The sequence below is a fragment of the Rhinolophus hipposideros genome, assembly GCF_964194185.1.
Source record: "Rhinolophus hipposideros genome assembly, chromosome: 20".
Lineage (NCBI taxonomy): Eukaryota > Metazoa > Chordata > Mammalia > Chiroptera > Rhinolophidae > Rhinolophus > Rhinolophus hipposideros.
Window position 1 is genome coordinate 14,966,201 of NC_138066.1, and position 27,304 is coordinate 14,993,504.

Sequence of the window (27,304 nt, forward strand, 5' to 3'; positions counted from 1 at the left end):
ACATTGGTCTCCTTGTGATTGTTAGGAAGAGGAGAGGACCCCTAGAAGGCAGCCAGGGGTCTTGTATTATAATTTTGCCGTGGCCCCCAAAGAAAGGAGGCAGGGCCAGGGAAAGAGCAGGTGTGACCAGTAGCTGCAACATTAGCTTACTCTCATTGACTGTCTCCTGAAGAGCTGTTCAGCCTGGCCCAGTGCTGTGGACTGGGGGAAGGGACACAGTTCCTGCCCTGTTGGCCTCAGCCCAGCAGGCAGGGCTGGCACACAGAAACACAGCTCAGTATGGGAAGTGCAGGCGCCAAGGGGCAGACCCACAAGCTACTGACTGTGTGTGTGTGTGTGTGTGTGTGTGTGTGTGTGTGTGTGTGTGTGTGTGTTGGGGATTGGCAGGGGGTGTAGGGTTACAAACACTTCACAGAGAAGATGACATTTAAGGTGGGTCTCAAAGGATAGTCTCCAAATTCTGTTGCCACTGCCAAACCCAATCAGAATGGCTTGGGCAGAAAAGGACATTTTTTAGCATTTGGGACCGAACAGCCCCAGGGTTGGGCTGATTCCAGGTACTCAGACAACATTGTCACAAATGTGTGGAACCACTTCTTTCAGCCTTCCTCTGTGGTAGCTTCATTCTCAGTCAGGTTCTCCCCCTGTGGTATGGTGGCAGCAACAGCCACCAGCAGCTCCGGGTTTTCATTTTATGAAGTTGGCATCGGAGGCAGAATGCAAACGTGCCTCTTTCTGAGTAATTCAAAAGTCTCAGAGCTGATTCTCAGTGGGCCACCTTGAATAAGGTGCTTTTCCCTGACTCAATCTCTATAGTAAGGAAGGGTATATTTGGATGTGTGCCTGCCAGGCCTGGGTCACGTGAATGACACCTCACCGCAGGGACCAAGAATGGCAGCAGATGACTTCTCAAAAGAAAATCAGTGTTGTCTCCAGAAGAAAGGGCATAAGTGGTGCAAGCTGCCACCATAGGACTCATCAGCAGATGGCTAAGAGTTTTCCCAAGCACGAGGGGCGTTGCAAGCAGAAGGAATGGCAGGCCTTAATGGCAAGAAAATGTTTCATTTGAGCTCAGGTCACCTGCTGAGTTTAGATTCATCACCTAGGGCAGCCGTTCTCAATGAACGAGATACCACAGCGTGGGCTTAACAAAGTCCTGTGAGCACACCTAGATTCTGACACCTCTCCCAAAATCAAATTTACAGAAAAGTGAAAGCACCACAACATGCCCACTCTATCAGTAGTAACAGTGACTCCAAGAAGCCAACAGATAAGATAAATACCGTGTTAGGTGCAATTACCAGCTTGACAACTGGAACATTCCTTTCGCTAGCCAGTTGGTATGCATGGGGGAGCGATGTCACAGACAAAGCCAGATGCAACGACGACCCTGGCCTTTTGAGAGGTTACCCAAGACTGGCTGGCACCCCCAGCTCACAGACTGCAGGAAGTACACTGCCCTCCAAGAGAGCTGCCAAATGTAGGATGCGAATTTTGACTGTAGACAAGAGCCTCCACCCGACTCTCCATTTATTCATTCATTCCCTCACTCAACCAACATTTACTTAGTGTGCCGGGCTCTCTGAGATAGCCTCGATACATGGGATATCGCAAGAACAAAAAAAGAACGAAATCTCTGCTTTTATGGAGCTTATATTCTAGAAGGGAAGAGAGGACAATACATAAAACAAATACGTAAAACAAACAATGGGTTAGAGCGAGATAAGTGCTTGGAAAATAAATAAAGCAGAGAAGGGAGAGAGGGAGAGTTGTGTGTACAGTTTGCAGTTTCAAATGGACTGGAGATGGAAGGCCTGCGTGAGGGGGCAACACTGGAACAGGGACCTGAAGCTGGTGACTGGGGATTTCCAGCAGAGGGAACAGCAAGGGCAAAGCATGGCAGCTTGTTAAAGAAAGAGGAAGAAGGTCCGAAGGGCCTGGAGAGGAATGAGCAGGGTGAGGAGACAGGGAGAGAACATAGGTGCATTTACATCTCACCTCTTTCAGATGGTCTCGATTTTCTCAGTTCCTTGAGGACTGAGTCAAGGAACTTGGCACCTGCTCCTGGATTCCTCCCTGCAAAAGGCTTCTGTGTGAGCAGCTCTCCTGAAGGATGGGGGCAAGGAGGGGGGTTTACGTTGCAGCCAAGCAGACAACTCATTCTCAGTGTCGTACAGGATGCATTGGGAACATCTCACTGACCTTTCCGGGAAGGTCTGGCCCCCTGCCTTGGTTCCCAGCACATTCTCCTCCTCTAGACTTTCCTCGGAGTCCTCTCACATTTCTCCCCCGAGCTTTTCCCTGGTGTCTGCCTCCAGATCTTATCTTTGCACATGTTAAGACCGGTTCTCGTCTTGGCACAACTAAGGGCTACCCACTGGGGGTGGGGCACATCCTTTTTCATAGTCTACAAACTCCAGCAGCGACTTGGAAATGTCTCTGTCTCCTTTGTCTCCCCCCACCGCCCATATGTAAATGAGAACAGGGCAGAAGTGTATTTTCCCACTAATACAAACTTTGTCCACACACACTAACCTACTATTCTCTCTTTTTCTCACGCACTTTGGAAAGGGATACTGTCAGTTTTCCCCTCTGAATAATAATTTTTGTTATCTTGATACAAATAATCTTTCTGCTTGCCTTTTTTAAAAGAAAAAGTGGGTATGAATAGCCCAGTTCCAGACGGTCCCATTTATGTAGCACCCTGGAGTTGGGCAGTGCATAACCTGCCTGCACAGGTGAATGAGGCAGCTCTGGTCACTTTAGGTAACACAGAGCAGGCAGGCAAGCAGGTTGTTGATTTCCTGCTCCTCCATTGTTAAAATAGGGAATGTCTTTCTTTGGTTAGGAGGATTGGGAATGGAGGATTTTGGTGCGTTTTTCTCTTGAATAGGGCAGCCTTCCCTTTCCCCCCCTTTTCATCTCTGTTTCTCCTTCGGGTACTTTCCCCATCCTCCCACACCCCCCAACACCAGGAGTCCTTCCTAAGCAAGAAGATCACATTCTTTGTAGGGCAGGTCTCAGGCTTATTGGGGGGGGGTGGGTAAAAGGTGCCATTATTGCTGGAAATCCTGATGTATGAAGGGCAGAGGAGGAGAAGAGAAAGAAGGGAGGAGCAGCGTGGGCCTGCCTTTTTCTTGTCCCAAGGCCACTCCTGCCCCTACCTTATTGACCTCTGAATTAGTAGATTCTCTGTTCTCCAAGGAAGAATACACTGAGTAGCTGCTTGGGGCTGCGGCTCCCCTCCTTGTCAATCTCATTTCTTATTTTCCAGCTCAGTTATGATTTGTCCTTCCTTTCTTCTTTCATTCCTTCATTCCTTCCTCTTTCTCTCTGCCTCTCTCTTCTTCCTCTTTCTTCTTTGTATTTTTTTTTTTTTTTTTAAGGAGGGTGCAGCTCACAATGGTCCATGTGGGGATCAAACCAGCAACCTTGGTGTTGTTAGCACCATGCTCTAACCAACTGAGCTAACCGGCCACCCCTCTTTTGTCTTTTAAAGTATTTTTCCCCATCATACCCATGTATCCTAGGGAAGGGGCTTAGAGGATGGCTTCGGAACCTCACAGGTAGTCTCTGGGTAAGGTCCTGCCTCAAAGCCTGGCCATCCTGGGGAAATGAAGAGCAGGCACTTCTCTTTCCCAGAGGGCCAGAATTCACACTGGATTGCTTCTGCTGCTGGCTTGTAGTGACCTGCTGTGACTAAGCCAGGGTCATGATGAGTCATCCACAACAGGGAAGGTGCCCTTGCTCCCCTCCCCTTCCCAGGGCAGGACCAAGGGTGTGTGACGTGTGTCCAGAAGAAGTGCGTTATTCATGTAAGACCATAACTTCAGGGCTGACTAATTTTTTTTTTTAATGTCTATTTCCACCATCCTCTCCCTTCCTGCCACCCCCACCGTTCCTATCTCAGACGTCTGAGGATATAGCAAAGTGACCATATCTCTCTTCCAGGATTTGAATCTCAGCTCCCCATTCAGCAGCTGTGTGTCTTTGGACAAGTTACTTAACCTCTCTCAGCTTCATCTGTAAAATGAGGATAGTTGTAAAATACCAACCCATGAGGTTGTTGAGAGGATTAAATGAGATGATCCTCATAAAGGCAGCATTATGTCCGGCAGGTAGTATTTCCTGAATAAATGTTGGCCACTATTATGTAACTTTTACGGGGATGCTTGGCCTTCAAAGAACTCTAGCATGGAACACAGACAGACGTGTAAATGAAAGATTACAGTACACTGGGTAAGAACTGTAATGGAGATAATATAATAGAAACATAGTGCTGCCATGCAGAGAGGGAGTGATGTGGTGGTCAGGAAAGGAGGGCATTTGAGTTTGAGATCCCAAAAGGAGTGGAAGGTCAATCCAGAAAGAAGTAACACAAGGTTCATGGAAGAGCAATTGAGACTGTGGCCCCGTTTTATGCTGTGAGCTAAACTGGGAGTTTTAACACCTGGAGAGTGTTAAAAGTTTTACATAGGGTAACAACAGACTCAGAGTTGTGATTTAGGAAGAGAACACTCGCAGCTGTGAGCACCAATGAGCAAGCTGTTCACAGGAATATAGACATAGATATGGAATGTAGAGACAGAGATGTTCATGATGGCAGGGAGAGTAGAGGACACTCACGGCCAAAATTAGGGTTTAGAAGAATCTGATCGGATGACTTGAGAGCCTCAATGGAGATAACAATTTCATACTTCTACCTGGCTTGGCATACTCTGTTCCCTTTGTCTTGAATGCCCTTCCCCCTTGTCATTCAATATTCAGGTCATGCCACCTCCTCTGGGAAGCCCTCTTGGATCTCTCTACAGATTGGATTAGGGGGCCCTGCTCTGCGTTCTTAGAACTCTGTCTGTTCCCGATCATAGCATTTGGCATTCCTTTGTCATTGACTGTTTCCTGGTTCCTCAACTGGTGAATTTGGTGAGGGTAGGACTCAGCCTTGATCACCTTTGTACCCACAGGGCAAATGTCTCAATAACCGTTTGCTGAATGACTCAATGAAAACAAGAGCTTTAGGTAGCCTGGGGAGGGAGAAGCTGGAGGAGCCGTCAGAAAAAGACCGTCTCAGGTAGCTGAGGCCGTGGGTCCATATCATCTTTTCTGTTCCAATTCTGTCTCGGAGTCGCTGCCTTGAAGTCCTGGGCATTCCAGTAACTTGAAGCCTGGTGGGGCGAAGAATCGAGTAGCCAACAGCAGATACAAACTTCAGTGGATGGCTGGTTGAGGCCCAACCCCACTGGCCTGGACTCCGCCTCTCCATCCTCTGCAGTCCCGGTCCCCGCCAGGGGGCGACGCCCATGAGACCGCATGCGCAGTACGCGCGCGAGCCGTCCCTTGCCCTTCTCCCAATGGCGGGCGGAGGTCCCTTTCCCGGCATCCTCCCGAGGGCAGGGAGCACGTCATTTCCGGTGGGGAAGGCCCGCGGCCGCCGCCGCCATTTCGGGCGCTGCTGTGAAGCTGAGACCTGAGCCGGTCCGCTGGGCGGCGGGCGCCGGGGCTGGAGGGGCGCGCGCGGCGGCGGCCCAGCGTGTAGGCACGGAGGCAGCCATGGCGGGCAACTTCGACTCGGAGGAGCGGAGTAGCTGGTACTGGGGGCGGCTGAGCCGGCAGGAGGCAGTGGCGCTGTTGCAGGGCCAGCGGCACGGGGTGTTCCTGGTGCGGGACTCGAGCACCAGCCCCGGGGACTATGTGCTCAGCGTGTCCGAGAACTCGCGCGTCTCCCACTACATCATCAACAGCAGCGGCCCGCGCGCATCGGTGCCCCCGTCGCCCGCCCAGCCTCCGCCCGGTGAGGGACGGACAGGACGGGAGGCCCCGGGCGGGGGTGAGGGCCGTGGAACTCCCCAGCCTGGCCGGCCGCTCCTCGCGAGCGGATCCCCACGAAGGACGTGGACAGAGGGCTGGTGTGGTCGTGGCAGGGGGCGGCTGGTTCCCACGGAGCGGCGGGAGTGTGGGGGAGGCGGAGCCGCTGACCCGGGCCTCTGGGTGTGACTTGGAAGGACGGCCCGGGGGAAGGGGAACTGCTTCGGCCCCAGGGTGGGGCTAGCGCCTGGGCCGGGCACGAGGGCAGGGCCCGGCAACGTGGGGACAAAGAGCTGAGGGCAGTGCTGGCACTGCGGGGGCATCACTTGGCCGCGGTGCCCAGAATGAATCCGATAATCCTACAAGTGGCTTTTTAGGCTCGAAACATTTCCTGCCATGCTGGGAAGCCGGGTTTGGCTGTGCTCCCCTGGTGGCCTCGGGTAGGAAGTCACCACATACTGGCCTGGAGGGATGGAGACACCCTTCAGGAAACCGCTCCGCTTTTTCCTTTCTTGGGCATCTTTCCAAAAGATTTTTACGGTCCTCTCCCCTCGCGGAGGACGAAGGTGGTGAGCTCAGTGCCTCGGTGATAGACGGCCCTGTATGGCCAGCCCAGAGTGAGTGGGTGCCTGGCTGACTGCACCCAGGAGAGCTCAGTGTGCAGAAGCCTGCCCTCCGCAGTTAGGGGGCCCTATTTCTCAGTGTTTAGTGGGGGAAAGATTTGTTTTTTTCGCCCCCCATGAAATAAACCAGAAATAAGCCAATGGCAACAATCCCTTCTCTGAAAGTGAATGGCACTTCATTTTTCCTGGGACTTAAACATTGTCAGTCTTGTACTTGTACAGGAAGAGGGCCTCCTCTTGCCCAGTCAGTTGGGGCTGTGATCTGAGTCTTTCTAGATATTGGGAACAGACCTTGCTGGACAGACGCTCTGAGAATTTAAATGATCAGCACAGAGTCTTCCTTGCCAAGGATCCATGAGATGTGACTGTCTTACCCCTGCCATTGGAGTTGTTGGGGGAATATTAGGGAAGTGTATGCACTTAGTACTTGCGCTTTGGGAGGGACAGAGTAATTCTGAGGTGACCATTATCTGTGTTAACAGCACCAAGAGGAGTCCTTGTACCGTCTCACTGTTCCCAAATTGAAGCACTTTCCTCTTGACCAGCTGAGATCCAAGCCAGTCTCAAGTAAATTAGAACACTCCTGTGCCGGGCTTTGCAGACTTACCCTTTTAGGATCATCTTAATTTAGATTTATTCACTCTGGCCAGAAATGGGGAGAAAGGATTGTCAGTCTGTTAGTTTTTAACACATACCAAGTTTAAAGAGAGTGGGATCTTTAAGTACACAAATTATCCTAGGTCTTTCTCAGTCTGGTTGGTTTAATAGCGTTATAACATGAGATGGAAATATTGATGTAACATATTTGCCCTATACCAGCTATATTCAACTTTTTACCACATGCATGGTATCTAGGGGTTCTTTGTTACAGTGCAGTGATTTGATGGCAAATTGTCACTGAAACTCAATTTTCAACCTTGTTTGTGTATGTGTTTTATTGGTTGCAAAATTTGGAAATGGCGGCAGGCAGGTTTCTTAGTTTGAGCTCTCTCCACACCTTGGCATTATAATTTTATATCTCAGTGCTTGATACTGAGTTCCACCTTTTCATAACATAGAGGAGTTCAGATCCTTGGCCCAAGAGAGAAGGTAAAGATTGCCAAAGTTTGTCGATGGGGTGTGGAAAGTTCATGGGCGTTGTGGTGATTCTTTCTGCCATGTACCCTGTTTTACATGTAGGGCAGTTGGTTCGGTTGCTCTCTTTATAAAGGCTACTTAATCTTTTTTCTCACCCTCCCCCATCAAGCTCTTTTTCCTTTGAAACCACACAGGAATTTCTTGAATTTCAGAAAGGCATATTCAATATTAATAGCTAACATTTATTGACTGGCTGTTCTATGCTGCATACTTGGCCGAGCACTTTATGTGCCTTACCTCATTTACTAATCTGTAACAATCTAGTGAGGAATGTCCTGTGATCTCCATTTATTAAAATATTTCCACTTTATAGATGAGGAAACTGAGAATCAGTCAATTGCTTGGTCACACAACTTGTAAATATTGAGCCAGAATTCGAACCTGGGAATTCTGACCTGAGAGCTGACACTATTACACTGTATTCCTTTCTGTCAAAGCCGTTTACTTTTGAGATCCCAGCAGTGTTGTACATAGAGGACTCAACATATTTGTCTCTGTACTGGGGTCCCAGGTTCTGCCTGAGGACCAAAAGAAAAGGATGGCAAGAAGAAACTGGCTTTGGTGTTCAGATAGTACACATCTGTGTAAAATCAATTATGAAGAGCCTTTTAAACTCCTCCTTATTTGGGAAAGTAAATATGGGAAATGGGAGCTTTTTTGCTTAGGGTAATATAATGTATTTTGTGGGTATAATACCTAGGTAGAATGTGTATGGCATGGCTTAGATATGGTTTTTAGAGGCTTAGGGATAAAATTGACCAGGAATTCTCAACTTTTTTTTAAATTCTTTTTTTTTTTTTTTTTTAAGATTTTATTGGGGAAGGGGAACAGGACTTGATTGGGGAACAGTGTGTACTTCCAGGCCTTTTATCCAAGTCAAGTTGTTGTCGTCTTAGTTTTAGTTGTGGAGGGCGCAGCTCAGCTCCAGGTCCAGTTGCTGTTGCTAGTTGCAGGGGGCGCAGCCCACCATCCCTCAACTGAGCCATCTGGGAGCTCAGCTGCAGCTCGGCTCAAGGTGCTGTGTTCAGTCTTAGTTGCAGGGGGCGCTGCCCACCATCCCTTGCAGGACTCAAGTTGAACTGGCAACCTTGTGGTTGAGAGCCCACTGGCCCATGTGGGAATCGAACTGGCAGCCTTCGGAGTTAGGAGCATGGAGCTCTAACCGCCTGAGCCGCTGGGTCGCCCCCCAATTCTCAACTTTATAGTGTACCTATTTCTAATTTTTCTTAGGTGTTCAACTATGGATACTCCCATAGACTGGGAGTGCCCTGGCTGTGCCCCAGAGCCATAGGGCAGGGCTTGGTCAGGTCGGACTTCCAGGTGTACCTCTTGTGAAGGCTTTGCAATCATTGATCCACTAGTTTCTTTCTTTCGGAACAATGAAGTGTTACTAGACTTTAACCAGTAAATAATCGACAAAACTGAATTGTGAGTTGGGAGGATAGTTACAAGCTTGATCTCTTGAACTTGGGTTTTAGTCTTACTGACCTGACATTTAATGTAACTTTGGGCTGGTTCTTTAATCTCTCTGCCTCAGTTGCTCATCTGCGAGAGAGGGAAAATAGTAATACTGACCTCATAGGGTTTTTGGGAGGATTAAATGAGTTTTAGTGTATTAAATGCTTAGGAATGGGGCTGGCATATAGTAAGTACTCAGTAAGTAATATATTAATCTTACGAACATAACTGTGAGGTTGGGAGGGAGTTGAAACAAAATGGAAAACTGTTCTCAGCGTTGAGAGGGTCACATGGTGTGGATTTGTGAGCACTGGTAAAACAGCATGTCTTAAGGAGTAAGTGTTGGGGTGGAGAGGGGTCGGGTGCATCAAGAAGTGTGAAAGGACCTTGGAGCCAGTACATGGAAATAGGATGGAGCCTGCTGTTACCCCCTCAACGCAGAGCCTCCTTCAACATCTGTGTTTCATTTGTTTATCTCATCTTTGCAGTTCTTAAACCTGGTCTTCATGTTTTACTCCTCAATATCAGAGTATCCCTCTATTCCATGATTCTGGAGAAGTTCTTCAGAAGTGAGTAACTTGTAGCTTTTACACCAAAAAAAGGATTCCAGGGTAAAAGCACGTAGGTTCATTTGTTGCAGGACTTCTCTAAGCCTTTACTATGAATGACCCTCCAAGAGAGGCAAGTATTGGATACTAGGTTTTTCAAACTTACTTGACCACAGAACTTTTTGAGAAGCATCTTGAGATTCTGTGGAATCTTTTCTGGGAAACAGTGCAGCGGACTTTGGATTTGGGGATAAACTGAAAATTTCTAAAAGAATTCAGAGGTTGGGGGCATATTAAGCTAAATTTCCCCTTTTTTGAGCACCTATAATATACTGGCTACTTTTAGGAACTTTATTAGATAAGTATTTGGCCCTATGAGATGGTAAATAACAGCTCATACAGCTAGTAAACGACAGACCCAGAATTCATCAAACCCAGCCTGTCTGAATCTGCAAAGTACGTGCTGACGTCTATCCTTTGTAGAAAGTTCTGTTTGCTTAGGAGACCGTATATTTTGATGCCTCTTTAGGAAACCTTCACAAATGGAAGTCAGTGGCCTTTTTAGACCTTTGTAATGGACAGGTAGTGGGCAGTGTTTACCTAAGCAATCTCTGTAAAATACTGTAGGCCAAGGCGAGGGAATGGGAAGTAAGGAAAGAGGAAGGGAAAAAGGAGGTGCTGTGAGATCAAGGGAAGGCTGATGGTAGCACCTCTGTGATGGTACTCATGCCAGAAGTGACCCAGCCTGTTTCAGCCCACAGAGCTCTTGGGTGTTCTTAAAACTTGCAGGGAGCAGTGTTGTAAAAACTGATGTATTATAGTAAACCCGAGGGCTAAAATGCTTAAAAGGAGTAAGTTGATCATATACAGAAACGAAAACAGTAGCTACTAGTGTTGATTTTGATTTCTGAATGTGTTTACTTCATAACTGCATGTCCAGAATCCAGTACACGTTTGATGTACAGCAAGTCAGTGAGGTTTTCCAAGTCCCAGCGATGAGAACCCTGTCAGTTCTGTCCTCTAGACTGACTGACTGTGTCGCCTTCCTTTCCCGCCCTTCTATTTCCTGCCTTTGGCTGTTTGTGGTTGGAAGGAGATGAACTAGGGAAAAGGAGCCGGAATACATAGTTGTGGTGAGATTTAGGCTTATCTGTGACTTATGTATGTTCTGTTTCCCTCCCTTCCCTTATTCTGGAGTTTGGATCAACAAAGTTTGACTGCCCCATACATCTAACTGCTTCAGCAGTACACAAAAACAGGTGTTCCACTGTGGAATTATTATGGTGTCGTTAGAATAGAAAAAGAATTTATAGGTAATGTCAGCAATTTCCCTTGGTGTTTAGCTTGTATTTCTGTGACTTGTATTTCTGAGATTGCCAAGCGGGGGGAAAATGTCATAGTGGGCCCATTTCCCACCGTGGATCATTTGAACAAGAACTGTATTGAACCAACAGCTTCCTACCTTTTTTTTTTTTTTTAACAGGACTTTATTGGGCAACAGTGTTTACTTCCAGGACTTTTTTCCAAGTCACGTTGTTGTCCTTTCAATCTTAGTTGTGGAGGGTGCCGTTCAGCTTCAAGTTGTTGTCCTTTCAGTTGTAGTTGTGGAGGACGTAGCTCAGCTCCAGGTCCAGTTGCCATTGCTAGTTGCAGGGGGCACAGCCCACCATCCCTTGAGGGAGTCGAGGAGTCGAACTGGCAACCTGTGGTTGAGAGGATGCGCTCCAACCAACTGAGCCATCCGGGAGCTCAGCGACAGCTCAGCTCAAGGTGCCGTGTTTAGTCTTAGTTGCAGGGAGCGGAACCCACCATCCCTTGTGGAACTCGAGGAGTTGAACCGGCAACCTTGTGGTTGAGAGCCCACTGGCCCATGTGGGAATCGAACCGGCAGCCTTTGGAGTTAGGAGCATGGAGCTCCAACCGCCTGAGCCACCGGGCCGGCCCAGCTTCCATTATGGCAGATGAGCTGCCAGTTTTGAGAACTTTCACACTGATCTTTGTAGGGGACTTGACTTAGTGGTCTTACTTGTTCTTCTAAACCCTGCCTCCTCTCTACCGCAAAAAAAAGAAAAACAAACAAAAAATGCATTTCACTTGGGCTAGTACAGTAATGGAGGAACTGTAAAAATGGATGACAGAGTGGTTGCCTTTTATCTTAAGAGTGAAAGGTACCTTGCAAATGTTTAGGGATGGTCAGAGCTGCTCTTCATTGTGATTTCATTGTATCTGAGAGCAGGGTTTGTTGTTGCCGGTTTGTAAGAACACATATTCAGTTGAAAGTGAAAGCCACTGGGGAAATGATGTCTTAAGACATGCTGTTTTGCTTCTTGCTCACCAACCATTCTGTATCCCAGCTATGCTGTGAGCTTCTCAAAGCTGGGAACAGATTTTCATTTAAACCTTTTCCCTCGTTTCACTTATATTCATTAAGAATAATATCTAACACTTACTGAGCACTTACTGTCTGCCAGCCACTGTCCCATAGGGTGACTGGTGAAACCATTTGGCTGTTGGATATCGGCATGTTGTTATCAGGACCATTTCCTAAGCCATGGGCATTCCACTGGTGAGAGGGCACCCCCTACCACTCTGTCCAAGAGACTATCTCGGCCAGGCAGTGCTAAGTACCGTGTTGCCCCGAAAATAAGACCTAGCCGGACCATCAGCTCTAATGCATCTTTTGGAGCAAAAATTGATAAAAGACCTGGTATTATTATGTTATATTATGTGCCAAAAACATGTACACACATTTTAAGAAAGGAAAACTATTAAAATTGTAATACTCAGTATATACTGATAACAAAAGCTGAATACAAGTCACGTCTGACTTCTGCAGTTACATGAGGTGTCAGAGTGGTTACCATCAGCGTCCAGACACTTCTGATTACGGCGAACTACTGCTTGAGCATAGATAACATCTCTTAAAATGTGTGTACAGTTTTTGGCATCCCCGTATGTACACATACATGCACACATAATAGGCATATAGAGTAAAATCTGGAATTTATCACTCAGAGTGCTAAGAATGTATCCTATGGCAGGGATAAGGTTGATTAAAAAAATAAATTCTGCCAAAACCAATTTTCTGTAGAGCTATTTATTGCTTATCAGGAAACCAAAAGTTAAAAAACATCCAATGAAGATGATTTGATGGTTTGGGTGCTTAGCAGAGTGCAAGTTAAAGGTGTGTATTCCTCATTAGAAAACTTTGTTTCTTATTTGAACTCATACACATTCATTTATTATCCTTTAATTCTAGAATCTCAGGCTAGAGCGGGAATACATTCTGAGCTGTGCCCGTTGTATAGTCTAGGGCCACACACATCTTGGCACCATGTGAATTGTAAGTATTCCTTGTATGTCCTGCCTCTCGGATCCTCAGTGTGTCACCAGTGGTTGAGGGTTTGAACACAGCTTTGCCCCCCACCCCCCCAAGCATCCTTGCTGACCTTTTTTCAGGACCTGTTTGCTTCTACGGGAACAATCTAGTTCCCATGTTTTATTTACATGAAGGCCTTTGGAATTGATGTTTAAGCAGTTAGCTTCTTAGTTTCTCTGTTTAGGCTCCTTGGTTTTTTTGCCTAATGAAGCTTTTTTTTGTTGTTTTCTGTCAGAAATGAAATTGAGATCAGAAATCCTAGACAAAAAAGATAGTCTTAAAATTCTTCTTTAGAATTTATGCATTCTAGATGTAAAGAGAATGTATGAGCCTAGTGTAGATACCGTGTTTCCCTGAAAATAAGACCTAGCCAGACAGTCAGCTCTAGTGCGTCTTTTGGAGCAAAAATTAATATAAGACCCAGTATTATTATATTATTTTATATTGGACCCAGCCTTATAGTAAAATAGGACTAGGTCTTATATTAGTTTTTGCTCCAAAAGATGCATTAGAGCTGATTGTCTGGCTAGGTCTTATTTTCGGGGAAACATGGCAGATACCAAATTCTCCACACCTCTTTCTGTAATAGTTGCAGGGACCTATAAAAAAGGAGAGCTTGCTACATACAGATGCTGAGGTTGAAAAGAAGATTGCAACAAAACCTTGAAACTTATGTTACTATGTAAATCAGATAGCAAAAGAACATTTTGGGAGATTGAATAAAAGGTCTCCATGATGCTCTCTCTGGCTTTGATCCAGATTGAGAGCCTGTCCTGAGAGGTGGCCTGGTGGCCTTCTGTTCCTTCTCTGCTGCAGTGGTGATGGGCATCTTTCTTCCCAGGGAACGTTTCAACTTCAGAATATTTCAGTTTACTATTAGAAGAAGAGATTATTTTTTTTCTAAACAGCTTTTGTTCCTGATTAAATATTGACTAGATGTATATGGGAAGTGCTTAACATCTGCCTTTTATCTCCAGTGTAACACATATTTAAATAATATCCTGCTCTTTTTTTCCAGGGGTGAGCTCCTCCAGACTCCGAATAGGAGATCAAGAGTTTGATTCATTGCCTGCTTTACTGGAATTCTACAAAATACACTACTTGGACACTACAACGTTGATAGAACCAGTTTCCCGATCCAGGCAGGGTAGTGGAGTGATTCTCAGGCAGGAGGAGACAGAATATGTGCGAGCCCTCTTTGACTTTAATGGGAATGATGAAGAAGATCTTCCCTTTAAGAAAGGAGACATCCTGAAAATCCGGGATAAGCCTGAAGAGCAGTGGTGGAATGCAGAGGACAGCGAAGGCAAGAGGGGGATGATTCCAGTCCCTTACGTGGAGAAGTATAGACCTGCCTCCGCCTCAGTATCGGCTGTGATTGGAGGTAACCAGGAGGGTTCCCACCCACAGCCACTGGGTGGGCCGGAGCCTGGGCCCTATGCCCAACCCAGCGTCAACACTCCGCTCCCTAACCTCCAGAATGGGCCCATTTATGCCAGGGTAATCCAGAAGCGAGTCCCTAATGCCTACGACAAGACAGCCTTGGCTTTGGAGGTACATAATGTGCAAACTGTAGAAAGAAGAGATGTGCTACAGGGTCTCCCTCTCAGACCTCTTAGAGCTTTGTAGGGATGCTGAACAAAATCACCAGCACTGTGATCATGCTGTAGATGTTGAATCATTAAGTACTGATTTTGGCTTTTAATGTTGGGTTTTCTCTTTTGTATAGAAAACCTATTTTGAAATGAGTAAGCTTAAAATTGTATAACTGAATGTTCTGATTGATTACTAAACACACCTTGACTACTTTAATAACATCACGGAAATTAACCTGAAATATTTGTTCTCATCTCCATTCTAATCTGTTTCTTTCTTTCTGTTTATCATTGTCTAAAATAAGGTGGGCTCACACAGATTTGAATATAATAAGTGGTCTCTTATCAAAGCGCTTAAATGGAATTTTCCCACAAAAATACAATGTGTTTAGTTGAGGGGGATGGGGTTCCTTACCACTGATTAATTGATTGTGTTCATCAAGTAAGAATTGGAGAGAACAGTAAAGCATAGGACAGGTGTGAAGAGGTACATGTCCAAAAGTATGAATTCCAAGCAGCAGTAGGTTTACTTGGTCTTTGTTGCTTACTGCATTTTGCAGGCGAGAAGCCAGTTTCTCCTGAGGAATAAGTTATTTATTGCCTTTTATTGGTAAACTGTTATCCTTGGTAGCCCATCTCCTCTGGTCAACAATTGCATTGTGTTTATTCCTTTATTCCTCTCTTTAGCACTCATAGCTTTGTGTCTTACCTACTCCCTCTCTCCCTTTCTGTGAGCTTGTACTGAAGTGGCAGGCTATCCCATCTTTCAGAGCCTACTGATAGGATAACTGGAATGTAAGCAAGTAGCTTTCATAGCACAGGCTGAAATTTTGTGAGCACAGATTAGCAGAGAAGGGGCACAAGTGTTTTCTTGTAAACTGAAATCTCTACATTTTGTTTCCTTTGGTCATGTTCATACACTGAGGGAGTAAGAGCTGCCCTCTGTCTAAGTGAGACTGTTAGCCCACAGAATCAGCTAGAATTTATTTGAATCAGTCGCTGATATTACTGGATTTGAAATTTTTCTTTTACATTCTGGACAGTGGCTGCAAAGGAGGGTTAGTTGAGTTTTACAGGTTTGACTGGAAAATGTGTTTTTAAGGTGTGTATTTTTTGAGATTATGTTGTGACTTGAACGTATTGTGTCCATGCTTTGATGAGAAATGAAATGTACGTTGTCTACATTTTTTCCCCACTTAGAGTTTGGAGGATAAGGAAGGCAATTTTCTAGCCTCGTGTTTTCATTTGAGTTCAGATGATGGCAACATCCAACATGGTGCTGTGTGTGTGACAGATGTGACTCTTGACATTTGTTGCAGACCTTGTTAGCACTGGGCTGGAGTGTGACAATAGCATTCATGCAACAAGCCAGCTAACTTCCGGTACAGAATAGTTACACATTAATTTTGCTTCCATTTGCATTTCCTTTCTTGGAGAGAATGATTTTTAATGATGCCTGCCTTGATTAGAGGCTTTAGTGCTCAAATGGTTGAGGTGCTCTCCCTGCTGTGAAACAAATTTTGTGAAATAAAGATTTAAATAGAAAATAATTTTATGATTTTAGTAGGTTTCCTTGTTTTGTTTGGATATTGGTTTTGAGCCACATAGGTTGATTGCTAAAAATGGCCTCTTCAAGTTAGAACAAATACCCCAAATAACAGCTTTAAAAAACACCTTATGTGATTAAAAACGTGGTGTTAGTTTAGCGTCATAGAGTTCTATAGCTGGAAAGGACCTTAGATACCCTCTTCATTATATGGAAAAAACTGATGTTTACACAGATTAAATGGATTGTTTAAGCTGGTCGGAGGTGGAGATATGATGAACTCTTACTGTCTACCTTGATGCCTTTTCTACCATCCCCATACTCAGTGGTGATTCTTTTTGTTTTATAACAGTGCTGCTGCGCTCAACACAGGTTTTAGGTGGTTTCACTGATAGCATGTGCTCATGGTACTGTCTGTGCAGGGAGGTACAGTTCTCCTTTCCTCTTTCTGATTTTTTATGGGAGTTGATGCCTGTCCCTGTTGAGATGAGGCTGGAAGAAAAGATTAGGAGACTCGGGCTTTCTGACCTCTGCATTCTGGTTTAAAAAGAAAAATGTCTTTGCTATATTGACCCACTATAAATCCAGATCTGTAGATAAGCTAGGTACATTTTAGTGGAGTTTTACGCTTGAAATTGATTAATTAGAATCATAGCATGTTATGTGTGTGTGTGTGTATGTGTGTATATTTTTCTGGAGGGTTTCTTTTTTTCTTAAATTATAGTTGACATATAATAGAACCATTGTGTTTTAGATTGGGCAGGACCTAAGAGATAATATATTAGAGCAGCAGTCTTTAGACCGCTTCTCACTGTCCCAAGTGTTCCCAAGAGGTGCCAGGGGAGAGAGGGAAGCTGTGGATACAAGTTTCTTGGTTCCCGCTCTTGCTTAATCAAAGCAACTCTATTTTAACTGTATTATATATTGGGGTCTCTCAAAGATGTTTTTTAAAGAAAGGGTTTCTGTACTATAAAAAATAAATTTAAAAAACAGTGCTCAAGAACCACCTGCCCTCTCCTAGGTACAGGTGAATGTTTTCATGCATGGTATATTTGCTGTGACCAGAGTCTTCGACTAGAATAGAACTTACTAGATATTCACTCTTTTTCTACACACCACATTTCTCTAGCAGGGATAAAGGCTGTGGAAAGAAGGGATTAATTCTAGTGAACAACCAAAGTAGGGATATCCTTCTGTGTACCTGTAGTTCTGGGGGTCAGTCAGTCACTCGTGTTCTGGGGACTATAACTGAACCAGCCAGACGCTGTCTGTTCCATCCTGGAGCTTCGGGTGAAGGCAGATTTTAAGCAAGTGCAGATACGCGGAGTGTTTTGAAGGAGAAATACTGGAGATAACACTAGAATAGTGCAGAGGCATCTTTCATTTTTTTCATCTTAGATTTGAGCTAAGATTTTGATCTTAGATTTTTGTCTCACGGTTCCTTGGAAGCTAGAATAGTGATGAATCTTATCTTGTAAATTGCAGGTGTTAAAGTTTATTTTATGCCTCTACAGACTGTCCAGAACAGTCATATTATCTTTGAATGTAGTAATCATGTAACTTGCATTCATTCTCTGATTCATCCGGGCCTTTTGCCCTTGATAAATGATAAGACTTCAGAGTAACCAAGGAGCATTTCCTGTGTTCTTAGGTTTGGGCCTTCAGGGCACAGATAAGGAAGGTGTAAAGTGCTTTGGGTTCCTGATTGTGACTAGCGCTGATTACATCAACTCCACATCTCCCCACGTGAACTGAAATTGTTAAGACCTTTTGGCCTGTATATGGAAAATAAGACTAAAAGACCCCAATTTTCTCTTAGTTAACAGAGTAAAAATGAGATTGGAAGGTATAAAAACATGAGTGGCATGTCCTTAGTGTGTCCAGTCTGTCTTTTTCAGGAATTGTAGGTCTAGATGTCTGTATTGTTCATTGAGACAAGTGTCTACTCTCCCTTCCATCCTATTTGCACATCATTTCATAACATAGAATCTCAATGGGAAGAGGCTTTGAAAACGGCTAATCCAGCCTCTCAGACGTTGAAGGCAGGCCCTCTGGTATCTTCACAGGTGATTTTTTTTTTTTTACATTTATTATCACCGTTTCTTTCCTTTTTTTAAAAAAAGTTATTATTGGGGAATATTGGGAAACAGTGTGTTTTTCTAGGACCCATCAGTCCTTCAATCTAGTTGTAGAGGCGCAGCTCAGCTCTAAGTCCAGTTGCCCATTTTCAGTCTTAATTGCAGGGGGCGCCGCCCACCGTCCCAGGCGGGAGTTGAACTGGCAACCTTGTTAAGAGCTTGCGCTCTAACCAACTGAGCCATCCAGCCGCCCCTTCACAGGTGATTTTTAAACACCTGTTTGAGTATCTGTACTTTGGGGGAACTCACTATCGCCCACAGCAGTGTAGTCCAGAGGTTCCAAACTTGCTTGGGTCATAGCACCCGTATGTCTCAGGACTATTTCACAGTGCCTCCGGCCAAAAGAAATACCTAACACTTCCATTTATTAAGTAGGTAGGGTCAAACAACTTAAATGTTTATATCCTAATAACTTAGTACCCCTTTGAAAAAAACAAACATAATTGAAAGGAAACTATTTTAATTTTAATCTTAAGTAACTGCAATTATGTAACTAATGAGATGTTAGACACTGAAGTTTCTCAAACCTTAGGGTCATATTGAACACAGCCACCCTCATTTCCTGTTCCACACTTATCTTCACGAGGTACTTGTTTTTTATCATTGCACTTGCCAGAACCAAGCTTTGCAAAGATATGACATCGTTGAAAAGTGTAGTGTGAGCTAATATCAAAATTGTTAACTGCCTAGAGCTAGTAGTTCACATGGCATAACAGATGTCAAGTTTGCTGTGTTTCCATCAACAATTTAAAATATTTTGTGGCACCCCTGTGAGTTTGCCACAGTGTCTCTGATGCTGCACAATTTGGGAACCTCAGGTCTAGTTAATGGAGTTAGATTTTAGAAAATTATGTTTCGTTAAAATACCGACTGTATATAGTCACTTCCCTACTTGTCACCAAGGGGCTAGGGAACGTGGTTTTAGGCATTGTCAGTTGTTGAGCTAGCAAAGAACTTTTCTGATTCGGACTAGAACCAGGGAGAGATCTGTCTTTCAGGATTTGGTGGGTGGCTGCTGCTTTTTATCTGGAAGCCTAACAGTTAAATCTCAAAGAGGTGCACGTTTTCACTAGTACAACGTATGCCCATTTTAGTCCATCTCTGAGGCAAGTGAATCTTAAGGCTGAATTGTCCTCAGTTGTTTCCATTGATATGAAAGACTGTAGACGGGTCCTAAATACTAGAATAAATACCCATTCCTTAGATCAGGAGTCTGCAAACTTTCCAGTAAAGGGCCTTAGGGTCTCTGTCACAATCACTCAACTCTGCCATTGTAGCAAGAAAGCAGCCATAGACAAAACAACAAATGAGCCTGCTCTGTTCCAATAAAACTATTTACAAAAACAGGCAGCAAGCCGAATTTGGCTCAGGGGCCTTAGTTTGCTAATCCCTATCTTTTTTTCTCCTTCAGCTAAATCTTGAAATATTTACCAAATGTGTACTTGGTGTGCTTGAAAATGTGTGAAGACAAGGCCCCTCCCTGTATTCCATCTCTGTACATGTTTTCCCCTGGCTTTGTTTATATGAATTTCCTGCTCACTAGAATCCTGCAGCAAGCCTGGATCAAGGGAATGCTGGCAGTTGTTAATGCTTTTCCTGTTATATAGTAGAGACATAAAGGAGAAAAGCAGTCACCTGGGGTTAACACCAGCAAAAGAGGTCACACAGTTCCCTGATGTCTCCTGTTTAGTGAAGACCACAAAATCTGCCATTTGGGTTCCATTTTCTTCCTTGTTACCACTGGTACTCACTGGTGAAGATCAGCGGGGTAACCTTTTGCTCTGGACCATTTCTAGATTTGGCTACATCTGTACCAGATGGTGCTTTTACCTTGGGAACTACCCAGAGCTAGGGAAGCAAGCAGTGTTCATGGGGTTCCCTGGGAATGAAGAAAGTGAGGTAACCACATTCGGTCCTCTTTACAGATGACACAGGAATTCCTTACAGACTTGCTCCTAAGGTCTAGGGTTGGGAGGCTGAGGACCTGGGCACGAGAGCAGTACCTCAGTGGTGAAAGACTCCTTACTATCTCTTTTGCAAGGTCTGCATCCCAGAAAAGTTAACTGCTGTGTAGTGCTTCCTGTCTTGTGTAAGGTCTTGTTCGTTGGTATGCAGATGAGGATTTTTTCGTTTCCATCTATACCCTGAATTTCGAAATCAGTAGTGTTGGAATTAAGGTTATCACTGCACTTAGTGATGAGTATGTACATTACTTTGTATCTTAAGATTGTAACATTTCTGGGGCAAGTATTCAGTTTTGCTTTCTTTGTCTTTGAAATTGTACACCAAGCTTCAAACCCATGCGTTCCCGGGATCCTCCCTGGTCTGGCCTTGGCGAATTCTGCTTTAGTGATTTGTTGCCTAACAGGAGGAGGAGCCCGCATTCAGAAACGTGTGGTGTTTCTGACTGAGGGAAAGAACCGTGCTTAGTGTAGCAGTCTTTTCTTAGACTGCCCCATCCCCTCCTATACTGCCCCCACCCCAACCCCCAGGACTGACAGCCACCCTTTCTTAAAAACTGTTGAAGCGCTAGGCCTTCGGAAGAGCCATGTTGCCTTGGGGACTTGTCTGTTTTTGACCCCAGGAGTCCCCATGTGCTTTCAGTATTTTAGGAGAGACTCCGTAGGGTACAAAGGGTTATTTAAGGTATTTATAAAGTCTTCCTTGAATAATTTGTACTTCAAGGCCACTTTGGGCAGGTTAAGTAGCCCAGTTAACTGCTTACGTTTTTCTTTTATCCATTTAAAAATTAGAATCGTTTCAGAGTCATGGCATAGCCTCTTTTTTCACGGCCTGGTGTTTGGACCTCGCTGCCAAGAACCTAATCAACTGTAAAAAAAAAAAGAAAGAAAGAAAGAAAGAAAGAAAAGATTTTGGATTCCAGAATACGATGTGTTACTCCCGAGCCCTCCCTGTGGAGTAAAACCAAGAGAGTGTGTCCGTTACAGATGGCTCTGATGTTGTCCCCAAAGGTCTAATTTAATTTGTACAGAATTCCTCCCCTTAATCACATCTTACCTGATATGAACCCCTACGATTACGCCCCTCGAACTCTGAAAGAAGAAGGTCTGAGGGCAGATCCGCAGGTTTTGTCCTGCTTGTGGAGAAGCTGGTGTGGTTCTGAGCTACTGATAACAGCAAGGGGTTGGGCTGGTCTACATTTCAGCCTGCCTTTCAATTCTTAGAGCTCTGTGGGATGCGATTGAGATGGCACTTTGAATTCTTAAGAATCAAAGACAGTATAACATGGAGAGAAAAGAGGTGTTTAAACTGAGATTTTGATATCAAGCAGTAAAATGTCAAGCAGAATGGCGGGCTTCAGGATGTATCTTGAAGAACCATTTTCTACAAAACACCTAGAAAAGCTAGATAAAATGTAGCAAACATCCTTTCTTGACACCTTTTTATTTAGATTTGAAACCATTTGGTAAAAGGTACTCAAGTGTACAGCTCAGAATTTACATGCATGCACACCCGTGCCGTAACCACATAGATGGAAGCATAGAACATTTCCAGCACTCCAGAATGTTCCCTCATATCTTTTGTGTTTTTAATATCAAGAAAATTATGGATTCATACATGACAGCTGTTAGCTGGGACATGACAGACATGTTAGCTGGGATATTGTCACACCAGCTGCTTAAAAGAAATTGGCCCCTCGGTCCCCATCTGGAGGGGAACTTAACATGAGTGGCAATTTAGATTTTTGACCTGAGCATACACATCCCCTCAAACATTTTTATTTTTCTTAAGGTGGGGGACTTATGTTATTCTGGGTCCAGCTACCAGAATAGCATTTCGTACCACGTGAGTATTTTAACAGACAGTACAAATAAATACTAAAAATAGGCGAAAGAAGTGCTGCACTTGAAATGATTGACCTTAATATAGCAAAGGGGCTAGCCGCAAGGGGCATTAATTCTGGTAACGTGAGGGCGGGGGGAGAGAAGGGTGAGGAGTCAAGGTTAGCGAACAGGTGAGACACAAGGAAAACTCACTAAAGAATATTCGAATGTTAACGAGCTGATGCTACAAAGTTAGCTTCTTGCAACACTGCAGGAGTTTTAGAAAGGAGGGAACGGATGAGATAAAGCCCGAGAACCAGAATCGGGGATATAGGAGGAAATCTTTCAGACGGATTGTGCTGGCAGGAAATTTTCTCTTGATATACTTACTGGTCTTCCTCTCCCCAAAGACTGTATGAAAATCTTCACCTGTCATAATCGGCCCGCTCAGTTGTCAGGAACTGTGAGCTGGAATATTGCTGGAAATAAACAGAACCCTGGTACTGGCAGCCTGTTGGGATGGGACCTGTGTGCAAGGAGGGGCAGTGTCATCCTTCCCTTTCCTGTCGTTGCATCGTCAGCCTTAGTCTTTACAGTATTGGCAGACTGCTGCTTCTCACCCTTGTATCTTATCCCTTCTCTGCAATATTCCCTGGCTTCTGTTTCCTTTTCTCAGCACCCTCTCACCCCCGCTGTAGGCCTGTGTGGTTTCCGGATAGTTCTTTAGGAAGTTACAGGCCAGTAGGCAAGCTTTTTCTTCTGAGTGAGATCAAGGTGCTTTTAGAGAAGGCCCTGGGCCTAGATTTGAGTTGGCTTTGGCCAGTAGTTGGCCTACAGACATTCTTAGGACCCTGGGAGAATAATTTGAAAGTTCCTGTATAGTAAGAAGAGCATAAATTGGCTTTGGAGTCAGATAACTTCTGGGCTCAAATCCCAACCCTGCCACTGCCTGGGTGACCTCAGGTATATCTAATTGCTCTGAATCTCAGTTTTCTCTTCTGTAAAATGAAAACAATTCCTGTCCTACCAGGGTTATTATGATGATTAGGAAAAAATTTAAAGTACCCTCTACAGTACTTTATGAAAGTTAAATAAATAGTAATTACTAAAAATCAAATGAGGGGCCGGCCCGGTGGCTCAGGCGGTTAGAGCTCCATGCTCGTAACTCCGAAGGCTGCCGGTTCGATTCCCACATGGGCCAGTGGGCTCTCAAAAAAAAAAAAAAAAAAAAAAATCAAATGAACAGTTATGTTTAGAAACCACTTGTCTGCTCAGAACTCAGATGTTGATAATAAAAGGATAGTCATAAGTTCTTTAGTCCAGTGACATCTGGGGCCTTATCTCCAAACAAATATTACACAAAATATTGTTTACTATTTTGCCACAGGGTGAATCCATTCACCAGATTGACCTTATCTTAAGTTTCATAGCAGGATAGAGGTATATCCTAGATTGTTGAAACTTTATATTTGATGTTGCAACAGGAAGCTTTTTATAAGAGAAGCAAAAACATGATTTCTCCTATTATTTTTTTTAAACTTTTATTTAAGTGTATTTTTCCAGGACCCATCAGCTCCAAGTCCAGTAGTTGTTTCAGTCTAGTTGTGGAGGGCCCAGCTCACACTTGTCCATGTGGGGATCGAACCGGCAACCTTGTTAAGAGCCCCGCGCTCTAACCAGCTGAGCTAACCGGCCGCCCCTGATTTCTCCTGTTATTAATGAATGGGTGTTAGTGGCATTCAAAGAGCAGCAAAGCCTGTCAGTACATGTGGGGTGGGGGTTGAGGGGCAGGCAGGCAGGGTCCTGCCAAGTGGAAGTTGCTGAAGAAGGTGGGCTTTGCATGGAGCCAGTGGAGTTTGGAGTTTTGACCTATACCTGTCCAAGTGGGAAAAGCCTTGCCTTGGTAGGAAGGTGATGAGAACACTTCATTTTCTGGGATCAAATGGAGTATGCTTCCTGTGATTTCCTTCTGCTCTATAAGCAGTAGCAGGCCAGGATATATGTGTGAGAGTGGACGGGGGAATTGTGCTGCTGCTGTGTGCCGTTTTGGGGTGGGGGAGTCGGGGACTCCTTCCCCTTGGCCAGGGCCTGGGGGGTAGGCAGGAAGCTAAGGGTAGTGGGTACAAAGAAAAAGAATAGTAGCTTACTCTAGCTGGGATTGCTCATGAAAAGACACTTAGGATTTCCAAAAAGTATCATTTTCTAGGATCCTTTTTATTTTCTGTACTGTGTGTGTTTCTGCACTGCTAAAATCACTTCTTCCTTCTGCCTGCATTAACAAGTGGCTGGGGCTTGGGAGGCAACAAATTTGCCATTTCTGTAATGTCAGCCCTAAAGCAATCATGTGGGTAATCATGCCTAACCATAGAATGGAGTTTTTCAGCTTGCATTCATAACTGGAAATAAAGTGCTCTCCTTATTCTCCTCCTGCAGGTCGGTGAGCTGGTAAAGGTTACGAAGATTAATATCAGTGGTCAGTGGGAAGGGGAGTGTAATGGCAAACGAGGTCACTTCCCATTCACACATATCCGTCTGCTGGATCAACAGAATCCCGATGAGGACTTCAGCTGAGTATAGCTCAACAAACAGTATTGCTGACAGATGGGAACAATCTCTCTCTCTTTTTTTTTTCCAATTGCCATCTATACAGTTTTCTTACAGATGTCGAAACAGTTTAGTTGAAGTGTTCTGTTACCTGTGATCTTTTTTAGACTGAAAACTACTGCATCCCTAGTCTCATTCATCACGTTCAGGGTACGAAACTGGAGGGCTTGTGTGTTAACTTCTGAATTGGCAATTTTAGGTGGTAGCCACCATGCCTGGGTGTCCCAGAAGGGACAGTTATCATGCCTTCTTCCTCTCAGGCAGTGCACGTCAACCTGTGGAATGCTGACGGACAGGAGAGGAGTGCTGAACGCTGCTTACCCTGATTTAGTCGATGGTTTTGTTTTCACTCTGAATCCATCCTGTCAAATGGCAATAGACTGTTCCCTTCCACCCCCATGAAGTAATCATGTACCGTGTGAATAGTACCCAGTGGGATTGCTTTTTCATTTATAGAACATGACAGCGTATGACTCATTCTGACAGTTCAAATCCTGAGATTTCTGAGGACACTACTAGAAGCATTTGTCTTCCTTCCTAGTCGATGCTTCATACTTTTTCTTAGGATTCTTTGAACCCTTGTCATTCTTTTCCCCCAAACCTACAAATAGGTTAATTCTCCAGAAAAGTGTTTATTTTCATTCCAGATGACAAGCAGGATATGCAGAGCACTTTATTCAGTGCATAGCTTTAAGCCAGTATTGGTTTCACTGAGTGAACAGCCAAACTCCCAGCTCTCTGCCTTCCCTCAAGGGGTCATTGTAGGCTCACGCTGCTCTAGACTCCTGATTAATGGGATTTAAGCAGGGCCATTTCTCCTGAGTGCCAGTATCCTATTAGGGGACTCTTTGGAATTCTTAGCTTCTACTTGGAGTGGAAGGACCAATCACTTAGAATATTCCATAGAAGGTTGTGGGGCCAAATTCTGCCCTTTGCTTTATGTGCAACTTGTGTAATAGTCAAGTTAAAATTATGTGACTTTGGGGGCAGGGTTCGCGCTTTGAAAAATGTTTGAACCAATCATGAATTACTTACGTATTATTCATTTCACATGGCCATCATAGTGCTTGAAGTACATTACATCATAAATCGCCTTCGTTTTTGGCTCTTTCTATGTTCAAGTTTAGTTTGCAAATCCTGTTAAGTATGGAATGGTTTATATGGGGTCAGGTGCTCCAAAGAATAGACTTCTGAGACCAAAAATGATCTAGGCTATTTAGACTACAACATGAAACTTTAAAAGTTAGTTCCCAATCTAGGAAGGCACTAATTGGTTTACGGTGTGGTATGACCAATAGAAACACCTTGTATGGGCCTCATTTTAGAAAAGTAACGTGTCTTTCTAATTGTTTTGCATAGGTAATGATTAATTTGTATTATTTGACATACACCAAAATCATGGTATCCCAGTGAGTAGCGCAAGGTCTGGCACAGTCGGTTTGCAGATGTTCGTGTGAGTGCACGAGAGGCATGCAGAAGCTCATGGCACGGGGAAGCCAGCTGGCACAGGATCACATACGTTACCACAAGCAAACTAATAAGTTGACGCTAATTTAATATATTTTTACCTCACACTAAGGTATGCTTGATAAAGACTTTAATACTCGACTTTTTCAATGTTAGCACAGTGCTGTGCACATAGTGGGTGCTCAGTAATGTTGAATGAACAAAATCTCAACGCTAGACTTACTTCCATCTGACTACTCTGCTAAATTTTCAGTTAGCGCATAGATACTGTAAAACCTGAATACACGTTAAATCTTGTTTTCCTGAAAATACGACATCTAAAGTATTTGTAGAAAAACCTTGTCACAACTGATTTGAATGTTTGTATTTTCTTTTGCCTTTGACTTTGATAATGGCTTGTAATGCCTCTTTTCATCATGTGTAATATTAGTAGAACATGCAACTCTACCCGAATCATAAGAACCTCTCTATGATGGGTTGTCCAAAGCCATTATATGAACTGTTGGGTTGGGTTTGGCAGGGTGTGGCAGTTGTTGAACCTTAAGAAATCAAAGGACTTTTTCAAAGTATCTTCCAAAAGCAGATGCTAGAATTCTATTCAACTGCATATGTACATTGTCACAGAGCAGATTGGCTGCTATATTTTATATAATCATTTCTGCAAAAGCCCATTTTTTGGATACTAATATTTGACATGGTTAATTCTTATTAATTTGTTGGAATTGTTTATTGTTAATAATGCAAATAGATAATTTTTAATTATCCTTAAGTAACATTTCACTATTAATGGTTTGAAATGAGTGATAAGCAAACCAATTTGAAATAAAATATGAACATGTGCCATTGTATTATAACACTATACACTTTCTTGACAGTTAAATTTTTTTAAAAAATGTTTTTTTGTAGCATGTATTGTATATGTTTATAGTATATGTAGTAAATAAAAATATGGCCAAATGTTTGGCTTGGTGATCTTTTGAAGAAAGTAATCTTTGAATATTTTTCACAAAAGAGCTAAATCTTTCATGCTTATGGAAAAATAAGAGGTGTGTACGTGATAAATACTCTGTGGGTACTCATTAAAGCTGGGATTGATCATTGGTGATATTTAAAAGGTCTCCAGAAGTCACAAAATATTGATTTGAAGGGAATATAAGAATGATTATAGAATGATTGGAAATCTGGAATGCAGGGACAGAGAACATCATACTTGTCCAGA

General features: G+C 44.0%; 1 protein-coding gene across 4 annotated transcripts; it reads left to right on the forward strand.

Annotated features, from left to right (window-relative positions):
* Nucleotides 1–5,407: 5,407 nt before the first annotated feature.
* Nucleotides 5,408–27,044, forward strand: CRK (CRK proto-oncogene, adaptor protein). 4 transcript variants are annotated; one of them, XM_081029158.1, is made up of 4 exons: nucleotides 5,412–5,791; nucleotides 12,831–12,914; nucleotides 13,969–14,504; nucleotides 24,448–27,044. In XM_081029158.1, exons 1-4 carry the CDS (start codon nucleotides 5,551–5,553, stop codon nucleotides 24,583–24,585), a joined length of 999 nt encoding a protein of 332 aa, XP_080885284.1. In that variant the 5' UTR covers nucleotides 5,412–5,550; the 3' UTR covers nucleotides 24,586–27,044. The 4 variants fall into 4 exon arrangements, with proteins under 4 accessions (XP_080885287.1, XP_080885285.1, XP_080885284.1 ...); XM_081029160.1 differs by having other exon boundaries at nucleotides 13,969–14,334; XM_081029161.1 differs by lacking the exon at nucleotides 12,831–12,914 and having other exon boundaries at nucleotides 5,408–5,791; nucleotides 13,969–14,334.
* The last annotated feature ends 260 nt before the right edge of the window (nucleotides 27,045–27,304 follow it).

Bases quoted from the DNA above. Each gene is read 5' to 3' on its own strand.
- CRK (XM_081029158.1), top strand. From the start codon at position 5,551: ATGGCGGGCAACTTCGACTCGGAGGAGCGGAGTAGCTGGTACTGGGGG. The intron at 5,792-12,830 runs GTGAGGGACGGA...CTTTAATTCTAG, and splicing joins GCCCGCCCAGCCTCCGCCCG to AATCTCAGGCTAGAGCGGGA. The intron at 14,505-24,447 runs GTACATAATGTG...CTCCTCCTGCAG, and splicing joins AGACAGCCTTGGCTTTGGAG to GTCGGTGAGCTGGTAAAGGT.